Genomic DNA, 14,353 nt, shown 5'->3' on the forward strand with positions numbered 1-14,353 from the left:
AATTCTCTGAAGTCACTGCAATTAGCAAGCAAAAATAGGTTCTGCAGCATCGGAAGTTGTAATTATGTACAGCAAACACAAATGGAGGATGAGTGAGTGTGTTTTTAAAAGGTAGCTAACCCATCCCACTCACTTTTAGCCTTCCAATTACAAAAACATTTTAGAGTGTGTTCCTGAATGACACTGGAAGAATTCGTCATTAAACCTCAGTGTATCTCTTCGTTTTGAATATAACTCCCAGTGTGTGTGTGTGTGTGTGTGTGTGTGTGTGTGTGTGTGTGTGTGTGTGTCTGTGAGTGCTATGTCACAGAAAAGTCACAGTAGTTCACCCACTCACTTCCTCACTTGTTACTCTGCATGCAGTGAAAATGAGTGTCAGTCCTTCCGATACCTTTAACATCCTGTGATGGAAAAGGCTGGAACGAGCTTTGCTGCAGTGGTCTGTGTTCTCTGTGTTTAGTGGAGATAAACAAGGGATGTCAGGGACACTTTTGTCTGGTTACGCATGTCGGTCTAAAGGTTAATTTGCATGCAGACACACTGTCAGCTAACGGCTTCACTAGAGCAGTCTGAGGAAAAAAAAAAAAGTGAAAAGCACTAAAAGAAGCTCAGTGTGGGAATATTTCCTTAGGAAAGGCATCCAAGTCAAATGTAAGTTCAAAGTGATGCTGCTCTTTAGTTTATTAGTAAAACTAGCGCTACAAGCACCCCGCTGTCATGTCTGAGGATGACCCGCAGCCAAAGATCACATCGCCGCTAGCCAGGAGGAGAAGCTGTGATGTGCTCGGGCAGCGGACGAGGGATTCAATGAACTGGTTTTGTACCTCATCACGTTACGCCAATCAAGAGCTTCTGTGACTGAAAAATATGAAAAAGCATGCTAAGAGGAAGGATGAGCTACAAGACAACCCAGAACACACAAGCTAATGACATGCAACTGTTGAACAGCTTTCACAAATGAAAACTACCTTGAAATCAACTCCAGTGTGCTCCTTTCTCAAGTATGAAAATATGTCCAGTTATGTACTACTACTGTGCTCCTCACTCACAGCCTCGACGTTTGGAACATGTCAGACAACCTCGCCAAGAAGTTGACAAGGATTGCATTGGAGCTCATTTAGTCAGTAGAGTGCTGGATTAAAAGGAGTTGGTTGCTTCACTTAGAAACTGAGGTGTGCCGCCTGTCGCCTGTAGCTCTTCATCGGTTCAGACCAAAGGGTCACGACGCCACCAAACCAATTCAGAATGCTGCATGGGAAAGTTGCAGCAGTGAGAACTGGCCTGTTGCAGCTTGACTCGGGCCGGCAGTTGGTGTTGCATGAGACTCAGCTTGTCAAGTCGCCAGTGGCCGGTTTTAGAACATAATGCATGTAATCAATGTAATCAAGCCTTCACAGCTTTTCCCCTGCTCCGCTTGCACACACAGCCGCTGTCCACCGCACTTTTTTTTCTTTTTCCCTCCCACACAGTCGCTTCACAGAATTTGCAAACAGTTGCAAGTTTCTCACTGCAAATCTTTGGTCTGAGCCGGGCTGAACACAGCTCTCTTCAGTTCTCCCATGGCTTGTGTGAAGCGTCTCCCTGACATATTTCAAACTGATCGGTTGTCAAAAAATACCACAAATGACCGCTCACATTTCTTGTGAGTGGCCTGCTTCATAATAAAATTCAACTCGTCTTTCACCAGTTAAATGCTTTTAATCTGAAGCTGCAGCGGTAGGAAATGCTTGGCTTTCCAGTGCTAGGAAATTGACATCGTGCTCTGCTGACAGTGAACATCTTCTCTTCTATAGAGCCTGGTGTAATTGGACACTTGTCTGGAGTTTATTATCAGCGGGAAAATTTCATCCCCGCTACAACCCTAGGTGGAACGTGAAAAATGCCGCACAGTGTCGACAACTTCAGTCGCGTTCTGGTTTTGGTGGCTGTGAGTCACAGCCTGTTGTCTTAATAAGCGTTACATGTAGAACACCACACGTGCATAGTGCAGCAGCCTCAATTAGTGCCACCACTTCATCATCAGCCTCTAAGCTGTAGTAGAGGCTAATGGATTGCTCGCTTGGGGTCCATCCATCAGTCCCGTAATGTAAACTGTATGACTCTTGCTACGAGTTGCTCCATTCCAGTAAAACACGACAGCCGTGCAACAGAGACTCGGCACCGGCGGAAGTGAGGTTATTAGACGACTAAAATCAGGTGCTTTCAAGCGCGGTGTACAGTATATCCTCTTTTGATAAACAGCTTGCATGATATTATCTGCGCCCATGCAGCATTTCTGCAGGATTAGCTGGCACACCAGCGCTTATGTCTGTGTGTCTAACTATGTGTTTGATAAATGGCCCTCCAGATTTCACTTGCCTGGCAGAGGAGATGTGCATTGCAACAGAGGGAATGGAATCGAAAGGACTAAAATGAAACATTCATCGGACGATGTTGATAGATGACTTTATCATGTGAGAGCAGAAGTGGCCAGAGAGGGCCAGGGTGATGATGTATTGTTTAACGATATATGGGAGCGGCGCGTGAATACAAACGGCTGCTTTCATTTCTCCTCATCTCTATGCCCACGGATGCTCGTGTGAGTGAGCACAGTTTGGTGTCTCGGCTGGAACAGGAAGACTGATGAGTCCAGCTATGATGTATGCCCTGTCCTCCTGCTCCCTCTCCATCACCAGGCATCCACAGCATGGGTAATGATGATGAGGGCAGCCTGGACAGGAGAATATTACTTCACGATGGTAAAAGATAATGGACCAGCCTCCTACTGTGCAGGGGAATCTGCTCAGGCATCCAATTACTGCCTTTAAGATCCATCTCAACATGACCCAAAAAAACACACAGCTCGTTCACTCTTTAAGTGAAATGGAGGGTGTCGATACAAGGAGGTGGAAGGAGACGGGGGAGACAATTAATCTACATTGTTAATATATTAATGTATGTTTGTCTGGAGCAAGCAGGAATAAATTGCGGGAGAAAAGGAGAGGAGAAGAAAAATAGGATCTAAAGATCTAAAAGAGCAGGTAAAGCGAAGCGTGGCATGTGGTATTACAGTAGGCAGCTCAGAGGCAGTTCCTCGCTCGAAACCGACGAAAACTTTTGAGTGCTCTTTTCATTTTCTGCTTTTGAAATAATTGCTGCATTTGCACAACTCCCGCTTCAGGGCCTCAAATTGGTGACAAAGTGGTGAGCGGTGCTCTGAGCCCTCCCAGTGCAGGTGGGTCTGTGACAACACACAGGAGGAGCCCTCTTCAAAGGGAGCGGAAAAAGAGAAGAGTTCATCTTTCAAAAGGATGTCGCTGCTCTCCCAGAGGTGTCACCCATGGCAGAGCCCATCGCTCGGCTGGGAAAATGCAATAAAAAGACCTTTTTATAATAATCAATTCCGGCAAGGGTGCAGTAATTTGGAACGAGCCATAAATGGGCAAAGGAGGGGATCTGAGGAGTCGCTGCAGTAATAGGCCATAAATGTGATCAGACCCAAAATAAGCTTTCCATTACTAATACTCATTAGCTTTATAACATTACAACCTTTGGAGACATGGTCAGTTATGGATCCTCATTCAGTTTATGAGATTATTTCTGGTCCAAACACAATTACAGCAGCCCTTCCATTATGACAGAATACAGTCAAGCTTATTACACTAATTAGTTCTAAATACAGATGAAAGGACCTTCTAAAGCAAAAGCACGGAGCTGTAGTGTCAACAGATGCCTTCAGCATGCTCTGTGAAGTCTCCCCTCTCAACATGATTAAAAAACATTTCCCCCACGCGTTTCCCCCTCTCCACTATCTCTGAAAACACCTCATTTTCCTCCAACTCCGCTTTGCCTCTTCTACGCTCTCCTTTTCCTCGTTCCTTCTTCTGTAAAACTGATTTACAGTCCACGTCACTGTTCCGCAGACGCATTTTGCTGCCAAAAAGAAAGATCAGCACCGAGATGTTTTCACTTTCAAACAAGATTTTTTTTTTTGTGATCACGTCACAAAAATAAACTCTTGTTGTTATAACACTCGGCTTTTCCATTTACCTTATTGTGCCATGGAAGCCCTCACATTAAAACACTTTTCACGTTCATGTTCACGTTCACAGAGAAAGGCATCAGCTATGACAAGACACTTTCATGATAGTATATTTCCACGTTATGACCGGATGCAAACATCATTATTGCGTTGCAACAAATAACTTTTCTTGTTCTGACATACCATTAAACTTATTATAATGCAACACGTTTTACATCTTAAAGTGAAAATACATTGTTGCATGAAACATTTCACATGATAACAAGATGTCATCATGTTATAATAAGACGTTTTCCTCGATAACTTCATGGTACTACCAGATGTAAACTATTCTTGTTACAGTATAACGTGTTACATGAAACGTTTCACAATATAATAATAGGTTATCGTGTTATAAAATGTAACCATTAATGCTAAAACAACAGGTGAAATGTTTCATGTTATAACATATAAATAATATTTTGTTATAACAGGATAAGTTTCTGTTTCACATTATAACAATGTTTTGTTCACATTTGCTTTGTAATCTACATGTTTACATTTGCCTTCTCTCCTGGCTGCTACACTGATCATGAATATATTTGCAAAAAATACAACACCATAACAATTGCACCAAATAAACTACATTACTAGACATTCATATTGCTTTCCTCTTTAATCGATGTATTTCCTCATCAAACGTTGTCTGTGATGTTGATCCCACCGAGAGCCGACACTAAAGCCTACAGCCTCAGCTTTTAGCCATGTTCAGCTCATTACTATGACTCTCAGAGACCCAGATTTTTTTTTTCTTTTTTTTTTTTTATCTCAGGAGTTAGGAGATAAAACAAGAGGTGAAAACACAACAATATCAGACTTGCCTTTGACCAGTGGAGGAAAGAGAACTCTGACGGGATGTCAGTGTCGCTCTGCCTCTGCTGACTGAGTGACTAATGTTTAAGGCTTGCCAACAGGGATAAATTGACCTATTGCAGATCAGCTGAATATTGCCCTACCGCAATCTTAGAAATCTCCACAGAATTTAGACCTCTGTGAAAGCTTGTACCAAGGGCATAATCTCCACTGGGAAATGCAGTATAGTTTTAAAGCAACAAACTTGCAGCACTTCCAAGGGCATCATTTAAAGAATCCTGCCCTTTGTGTAAAGCCTCCAGATCTCAGAGTAGTGGGAAAAAAAAAGTCAGTCAGTCAGTCGTTTTTTCTCCCCTGCTGTACATCTAGAGAAAACTAGAGGATGATTACAGACTGCTGATATAGTAAAAACAAGATGTTGGATCTGTGCTGTTGCGGGCAGATATCTTTAAGTCATTCGGTCTGACCAGCAGTCTGTGTGTTTCCTTTATGATGTTACCTTATGGCAACCTTAAAGTAACCCAACATTTGCTTCATGAATCACATATTCTGTCCACCCACGTCTCATATATCAAGTCACTGCTACGTCTTCATCTTCATTTCTCTACAACAGTGAGTCCTGTGTGCAGCAACCTGTTTTACATTTGAATCACTGAGTTTGTTTTCCCCTTGGTGGAGACAATGTGGTGACAGCGGAGGGGTGGGGGTGGGGGCTCTTTTTTTTTTTTTTGCCGGCTGTAAAGGGGTTTGAAGGCACTGCTTTTACATTACCTTACTTCCTCTCCTCTACCAGCGTAGCAGGCGGGAGGGAGAGGAACTTATCTGTGGGCCTTTCATGCCACAGTGATCCCAAGTAATCTAATTCAGCCTTCCTCTTTCTCGCTTGTGTGCTTCTCTCATATTGGCACATGCAGATTGCAGAAACCTTATGTGCACGTGTGTCTGCGTGTGTGTGGAGAGAGAGAGAAAGCGGACAGGGGGAGAAAGATAGAGTTAATGAGATCTGAATGTCTCTGCATGTATACGTCATTGTGTTGTGTGTTAACTTAGCGCGGAGTGGCCGGAGATGTTTGTGCACCTTTTCAAAGTCGTCTGTGCCTAAAAGCACAAAAAAAAAGAAAAAAAGGAGAAAAGCGAGCAGAATGTGTGCGGCATTATGATAAAGCAAAATGAAGTCGAATTGGCCCGTTCAACGTCTTTTCAATAAAAGCCAGATGATGAAAATGTTTGAAATGTTAGTATCAAAGGTGTTCGACGCGCAGCGAACTTGATCCTTCTCAATACAACGTATCCACGGAGTCTCTGACATGATAGCAGCTGCTTCACCGACTCACTGACAGGCCCTCTGAACAGAATAGCAATTCAAGGCACAGACACGGGGAGAGCAAGTCTTTCTGTACATGCACGGCACACACACACACACACACACACACACACACACACACACACACACACACACACACACACATACGCACAGTACATTATCTGTTTTAGTACACATGAAACTACTCATCTTGACTCCTGAGAGGCTCCTGCCTAAATTATCCTGTCCCTAATTGATTTAGCCAAGTTTAGCAAATAATGTAATATCAGGTTAATTGAGATGGATATTTGCCCACTGTGGAAAAAAAGGTTACATGATTTATAGTGAGCCATAAAATCCCTTCTATCCCTTCATCTGCACAAAATGAGCAGAATACTCAGAGTGAAGTGGGCGACACTTTCAGGATTGATTAGTGAGCGCATGTTTGATTCTTCTGGGCTGTGCTGTGATTTTGAAGTATGCAAAATTGCTACTAGAGTAAACGGAAATGTTATATTTACTACTTAGGTAAAGTATTACTTTAGTAGTGAAAGCCACATATATTTAAAATATTATATATGATATTTTAAAAAAAAAGAACAAGCAGAAGTGATTTTAAGACATTTACATCATTGGCTGATCATTGGATCTGATATTCAGCATTTTTCTTTTTATCTGAAATAGTGTTGTTTTAATCTGAGTGCTGAAAAAACAGACTAATTTAAAGGCGCAATATGTAAGAATTTACCACCTGTCATATTCATTGTAAAAGTAAATAAGGTGCAACATATCACCAGTGTAACCGCTTACTGCGGCTAACTGCTGCTACTGTTAGCTGGTTAGCTCAGTCAGTTGTGCAGCCAACAAGTCGAACTGGGATCTCAGAACCAGGAGACTGCTAGCATAGGAGCCCTGGACCAGGACAGGTCGAGAAAGCTGGTTAGCTTGCTAACTTCAATAGTTATCGCAGCAAAACAAAACAGAGACATCATGATGTCAGGACTACTATTTATTCACATTCTGCTGATTTCTGTAATGTTTTCAGGTTAAATTCTTACATAGTGCACTACATTGCTTCTGATGCAACTTGCAGCAATACTCAAGTAAGGTTGCTCAAAATTGTACTCAAGTAAAGTACTTGAGTAAATGTATGTACTTAAATTCCATCACTGCTGATATGTTTTTGGTTTTTTTTGCTTTTTTTGTTTGTTTTTTTTAAATAAGCTCACAGCCCTCAAATCTTTTCGGGGGTAAAGTCTATAGGACAAACCATCTACGCTTTTTTTTTTGTCAGTGATAGATTTAAGAGAAATATTCCTCGAGCACAGCATGCAGACTGTTGATACACCAGTGACATGATGTGAGAAAAGAAACTCGAACAATACCGCAGCATTAAACACATGGCTTCAATTATCTGGAGAAAGGATCAGTGGGCGAGGATGTCACATTCCTCTGAATCGAGGAACAGCCGCCCACACGCATCTATCATCTACACAGCTACAGGCAATACTTAGAGAATAACATTGACACAACAGTCAGGTATGTATCATGCAGATCAGGAGCACCAGAATAGAAATAAATGCATTTTTTGTTTTACTAATCAGTGCTGATGTGACAGCGCATCTTTCTCTTTAGGCAACACAATTGATGTCGCTCGTTTTTTCACCTGAATGTTCTTGATCTAAATCAGACTCTCTCAGTCACTGAACAAAGCTGCGGAAATGCATGAAAGGTTCTCCATGTGAAGTTCTATAAGGGGAGCTTTGGTTAATCTACACAACAGAGTACCTGTGCCTCGCTGAGGGAGACACACAGCTCCAGGCTTACCCTCAGGCCAGAGCCTGACTCTAGACCCCATCTGATGCCTGCTGGGAGATACAGATGCTCTCTTCCTGTCCCACTCATAAACACACTCTGTGGGCACAGAGCCACTGTACAGTCTGCCTGTCTGAAGCCTACTAAGGTAAAATACATTTCAAGTATCGCAAAAAAAAAGTACTCATCATGCAGAATGTCCCCTTCCATAATGTGTATATGATTGCTTTGTCACTGCAGCTAAATTAACATGTATGCCGCATATTGATGTATCTGGACAAGGTAGAATAAATTCAGGTAATTAATATACTGCAGAGTAGTGTAGCAGCTTTTTATGATTGGTTTTGCGTGTTATGTATATTAGATATTTTCTGTGTTTAGATCGCGTTTTCTTTTTCATTAAAGCACTATAAAAATATCTTTGTTCTAGTGGCTATCATCTGTAGTATTTTAATGCCAGGGTGCTATCCTACTTGGTATTCAAATGTTCAGTAAAACACATTTTTGGTCACTGAATTGTTCATTGAAACATGTGAACATAGCATGAATATGAATCTTCTCCTCCAGGCTGCCACCAGTTATGATTAAAAGTGCAGCAACTCTCGGACATTTCCAATGCAAAAATATTTCATTCATGTGTTGAAAGAAAACGTATGCAAGCGTTGATGCTAAAACCAAACGAATACGACGGAATGTTCCACACTGTGAGTGCTGAGTGTGCAGCCGTCACTTCGGGTGTGGCACTGAGCTGAGAGGGGCATGACTCACCATGGCCAGTGGCACGATGCCCACCAGGTCCTCCTGTGCCACTCGGATCTCCGTCTCAGCCTCTTGTGTGGCAGCGCGACTGGCTGGGTACTCCACCTGCCAGGCCATCCAGCGGCTGCCCAACGGCTCTGGGAAGCTTTCCATTTTCAGATCCACCTGGAGCACCCTCTGAACCCCCATCTCAGACCTGCCGGTGTACAGGAGAAAAAAAAAAAAAGATAAAGTCAGTGGATGGTTAGGCGGATGGCTGGACGTGAGCTTGATAAAGCAAAAATGTGAGCGTTCATGTGAGCTCATTCGACCTGCTGTGTAGTCTAATGACGACTAAAGGTAAAGGCTGAGGAATGTTTCTGTAGCTGAAATCTTTGACATTTTACCACCGGAGATTCTTCAAAATGTCAAGTCCCTTCGTGTTTTACTCGCTGGTCAACCCTCTGCTTCTTGGAATAATATCACCACCCCCTTTTTCTTCATTCCTCGCACTTCTTTTCCAGAGGTGCACTGTAAATACAACCTATAATCTCATGGCGGCTCCTCGGAGCAGTTCAAAGGAATGCTCCCCCCGCTATGGTGTCGATGCTCTGGTTTGCCCTTCTCTGCCACAGCAGAGTGTAAATATACGGCATGCTTTGGCACAATCTACGGCAGGCCTGAATTAAGTCAGACAAATGGAGAGCGTTGATAATAAAATTTCCCATGGCGCCATAAGTCTCTGGTGCTCAGAGTTTAAATATAGCCTGGAGGCAGGAAAGGTCAGCTTTACACGGCGGCTGGAGGAGATGGGAAATGGCACAGGATCTGTTAGCCACGTCTTGCGTGTCAAATGGCAGGACTTGGGGCCAATAAATTTCATGCATGGTCTCTGTGGCACACCGGCACAAAACAGCATCTTGTAATTTGAACACGGTGAGGGGGAGAGAGACAGAGAGGAGGAGATGAATAAATCCAACATGGTACTCTGTTTGGAGAGGAAGGCTGCGTCTGACATGGAAAAACATATTGCAAAGCAGGAGGCAAGGAAACAAAAAAAGATCATCTTTAAAGGTGTAAGAAATGGAACATGGAGGGAGCTCCAAAACTACAGGGGGCAGCATACCTGTACACTGCTGCTGACTATACTCTCTTATGTAGCTGTGTTAGGCTGTAGCTCAATTAGTCTAAAAGCCAAGTGGCCCCGTTATGGGTGAAGTCACTGAAGGTAAAGGGCTCAGCTCAACCAGGCTCAGTCACCTCAAAGTAAACACAGGGCCGACAGAAGCCAGGTGAAGACGGGGGGTTAAGTATGGAGGTGATTTACAGTGACTCCAATCAGAACTAGGACTCTGGGGACAAGAAGACATGGCAGGGACAGGAGAGGCATGAAGCGACAGAGCACAGAGCGAGCTGGTCGGCAGTAAACACGGCGTGTACAGCTGGAATATTTTCACATCTTACTCTGTGAATTGTGTATTGATTTTGTTTGAATGAGAGGTGTTTTTAAGATGAGTTAACGAGTAAATTGAGCTTTTTACTCGTTTGATAAAAGACAGTTCCTCAAATTCAGATGATGTACAGTTGTATTTTTCTGTTCAGGTGGAATATAACAAAGGATGGTATCTGTACTGATTATTCATCCATCCATCCATTATCTGTACACATTATATGTACGCCGCTTAATCCTCTGCAGGGTCGCGGGGGGGCTGGAGCCTATCCCAGCTGACTTAGGGCGAAGGCAGGGGACACCCTGGACAGGTCGCCAGTCTATCACAGGGCCTGATTATTCATGTCTCTGATAATTTTTGACTTTTACTCCCAGCATTTGAACACAAATTTGTGTACTTCCTACTCCTTACATTTAAAAAAAAAGCTCTCGTTACTTTAGTTTGAGTGCATTTGAGGGGAGTTATTATCTTTCTGTTGTGTCATTGCATGCCATCTTCCTAACATCACGACATTTATTTCAACCTATCAGTGTATACAGACAGAGAGGGAGACTGGAATGAGGAGAAAAGACAGCATGGTGTTGAGTACATTTCAGAGCCTGTACTTTGTTACTTTTACTTTATTAAACAAGTCAAATCAGTACTTATACTTTTACCAGAGTCTACTACTTGAGTAAAGAATGTTTACTTTGTCATCTCTGTTTTTTTTGTTGTGTGTGTGTGTGTGTGTGTGTGTGTGTGTGTGTGTGTGTGTTTATTGAAGAGAATATCTGTAAAAGTATTTCCTCTCTCGATGGCAAATTCAATATCAAGTTAACAAAACGTTGCCATAAACAGAGATCATACACTGGCAAAGACAACAGTGCTAATGTATTACATGGAAAATAATGAATAGAGGACTAAAAGCAGTAAAACAATAAATTATTGAAAATGCTCTATCCACCAATCCCACGTTCACGTAAATCTTAAACCGAAACTCCTCATCATTTTCAAATTATTCAGTTTTATTCTGAGGGAATGAAGGATTTGTCACACAGCAGAGCACAACAACCCACATTTCACATCCAGCAGAGGTGCGTATAAATAATTAAGACGACAACCAAATAACTTGTGTCACATTTCATAACAGCATACCAATCAGTGTGCCGAGCCATTGAAGGCGTACTACGACATTGTGGACTTACATAACTGTCCCACAATGCTGAAGAAAAAGACAGATGCTAATCTCTGCTTGCAGACCGGTGCAGCCACGAGCGTTAACAGGCAAACAGAGTAAACAGATGATGAACCGAGCGTCCAGAAATAAACCTCCGCAGTCACTGAGCGTCACACAAGACCCGTGTCAGACATCAGCCCAAGTGGCCTACTTTCTACAGCACAGGCAGACGTTAGCTGCAGAAAGGTTGCTCTGGCAAACATCACACAGTTTATATTTGCACCGAGACAGACAGGCAAAATTATGGAAGCGAGTGCACAGCAGGAAGGTTGTATTATGCTGTACATACACTACTGAGTACAGGAACTTAACTTCCAGGTTCGCAAAGCAAAAGGGCTCCCAAAGAAGACAGAAAGCTTGACTGTTATTAGCTTTGTTTTTTTCCTTCAGGGACGTCAATTATTTTCCTCCGTGAATGATCCAGTTGGCAGAGTTTAACAGCAGCTGTGAATGCTATAAATTTTATACGTTTTAAATATATATGTATATATATATATATTTTTTTTTTCTTCCTACAATAAAAATGACAACAAAATATTGAGGTTATAAGAATGAACAGTGTTGAGTAAAAATAGTCCCTCTGCTCCATTTTAACAAGCGTCTTATTAAGTATTTTTGTAACAGAACAATCCAACTTTGAAAGAAGAACTTAAAAAATGACACCAATATAGAAAACAAGGACGAGTGGAGGGAGGAGAAGAAAAAAATTGATCTCAGGGTAGTGTATTGCTGACACGAAGGACAAAAGTGAAGACATGCAATGAATTTCATTCAATTCAAAAAGCCTTTATTGGCATGGGAACAGAGCCTTACAAAAAGTTTCAAATAAAACAAAATAATAATGGCTGGCTCCCAGCCTCCACGACTAAACCGTTAGAACGCATCCAGAACACTGCAGAGCACCTCGTTTTCGAGACCTCCAATGGTTTCCTGTTGCAGCCTAAATCTTATTGAAGATAACGGTGCTGGCCTTCAAGGCTGTCAGCGGAACCGAACCCAGCTGCCTCCAAACACTAGTCAGATCCAACGCCCCAGCACGAGCACTTCGCTCTACTACATTAGCTGGCTGACTGGTACCGCTATCGCTGAGAGCAAACAAAGGTCGCTTAGTGGTGGGATGAACTTCAGACCAATGTCCAATGTCAGGACAGCCATCTTCCGCAAGAGACCCAGAACTCATTTGTTCAGACTTCACCTCGACCCCGTATAGCATGGCTCTTTTTCATTTAAAACATTCAAAAAGTGAACATTATCACCAGAGTGAGTAGAAACAAGTGTTGATGTTACCTCAAAGATGTCTGTGTGCTGTGTTGCAGAGATGTCTACAGAAGTTAACATAGTAACCAACTAGCCCAAGCCATTCCTGTCCTGTAATACCACTTCCTACTGCAAGAGGTGTTAGTTTGATAGCCCCTGCAGTTTTAGCTGGGAGATTAGATTAAGTCTAATAAGTCAACAAAATAAGCTCACAACATGTCAAAACTTTTGAGACTTTATTTTATCTTCCTTTCCAAACAGAAAAATATAGTATAAACACTGAAACATATTTTCAAATTGAATGTGTTTACATTTACAGACATAAGCAGTGTGCAAATGGTCAATACAAGACTACACAAGTGACTGACAGTCTTCATTGTGGATTTTTTTACATTGGAGGCATGTTGGAGCAGCTCTTCTGTGTTTGCACATTGCTGTTCTTTGCCCAGAAGGTTTTTGTTGATAGCCAGGTTTCCTGAGTCTTTTTGGGATGTAGTAATCTGTAGGTATCTGTATTTGTCTCTGATGGTGGTACAACTGGCAGGTGATTAAAAAGTGCAGCTCGGCTTCCACCTCCTGCTGTGCTCATGGTCTTTCCTCTGTGGAATCAGGTGTGCCTGTGGCGGCCTCTCTCCCCGGTCAGGCTGTGCTCAATGAGTCTGTACATGTTCAAGGATATCCGTAGTTTTAGATCGGTCACAGTGCTCAGGTAATCTGCCAGTGAGTACTGCATTCCAGTTTGCTCTGGTTGTTGGTTGATAACTTTACAAATGTCAAGTAGTTGGTTGGTTTAGTCTCATGGGGGGTCTGTATCAGGACTGGGCTTGTGAGTCCCAGGACCAGCTGGCTGAGGAAGCTAGGAGGAGGCTGGATAAGAATTGGGATGTACAACCTGTTTTTATTTATGGCAAAAAAAAAAAGTATTTCTGAACCATAATTTCTCTTTCGCCATTCTTTGACGTTAAGTAGCAACATGTATGGAAATAATATCTGTGGCAGTCTATTGTGATTTAAGGAAAAATGTGTAAAAGTGCTCCATGCACAAAGCTGTGACTATAATAAATACGTAACAACTAATAAATGTTCATGTCGAAGACAGTTTATTTGGGGCATTTTTATGAAGGCTCTTAAAAACAAAAGCTGCTCCTGGTTGTATATCAAGCCAGCTAATGAGTTATAAAGCAGATGGCAAATAGTGTGAACAATAAACAGACATTTCAAGCTCTTTACCTCACAAAGAAAGCCTGGCAGCAGTCTGTTTTTGATCGTCCGCTGTACTTGACCCCCATTGACACGTGTCATAAAATGAAACCTGACGGAGACATGGATGTCAGGGTGAATGAGGCTCAGACGGTGAGTCGCAGACATCAGCCACACACACCAGCATGCCATCCTGAGCCGACCTCCCCCTCCAAGTCTGCTAATCGCATGGCTCGCTAGGGGAAACTGTTCATTTCTCTGTCACTTCCAGCATGGGGTCTAATTCAATTAGCAACAAAAGGCCTATGGATGCTTGCCACACAGCTGGCCTCAGCCTGATAATTATCTGTGAACTAGCTGCGGTTTGACTAAATCAGAGGCCAGACAGACGACCGGAGGGCAGCCAAAGGCAATAGAGAGGGGCTCGGTAGATAACAGCCCCTAAAGTTGGAAGCAGCTGGCCCTGTGGCTTTGGGGACAGGACTTGAGAGGAAATCAGA

The 14,353-nt window shown here is 42.6% G+C and overlaps 1 protein-coding gene across 1 annotated transcript in view; it reads right to left on the reverse strand.

Annotated features, from left to right (window-relative positions):
- The window catches only part of si:dkeyp-14d3.1 (transmembrane protein 132C), a 175,555-nt gene that overhangs the window by 39,620 nt on the left and 121,582 nt on the right, over positions 1-14,353 (reverse strand). The window contains exon 4 of the mRNA XM_037098900.1: positions 8,760-8,946. Coding sequence (XP_036954795.1) covers positions 8,760-8,946 — 187 coding nt within the window. The remainder of the gene's footprint in view (positions 1-8,759; positions 8,947-14,353) is intronic.

The sequence above is a fragment of the Acanthopagrus latus genome, chromosome 5, assembly GCF_904848185.1.
Source record: "Acanthopagrus latus isolate v.2019 chromosome 5, fAcaLat1.1, whole genome shotgun sequence".
Taxonomy (NCBI): domain Eukaryota; kingdom Metazoa; phylum Chordata; class Actinopteri; order Spariformes; family Sparidae; genus Acanthopagrus; species Acanthopagrus latus.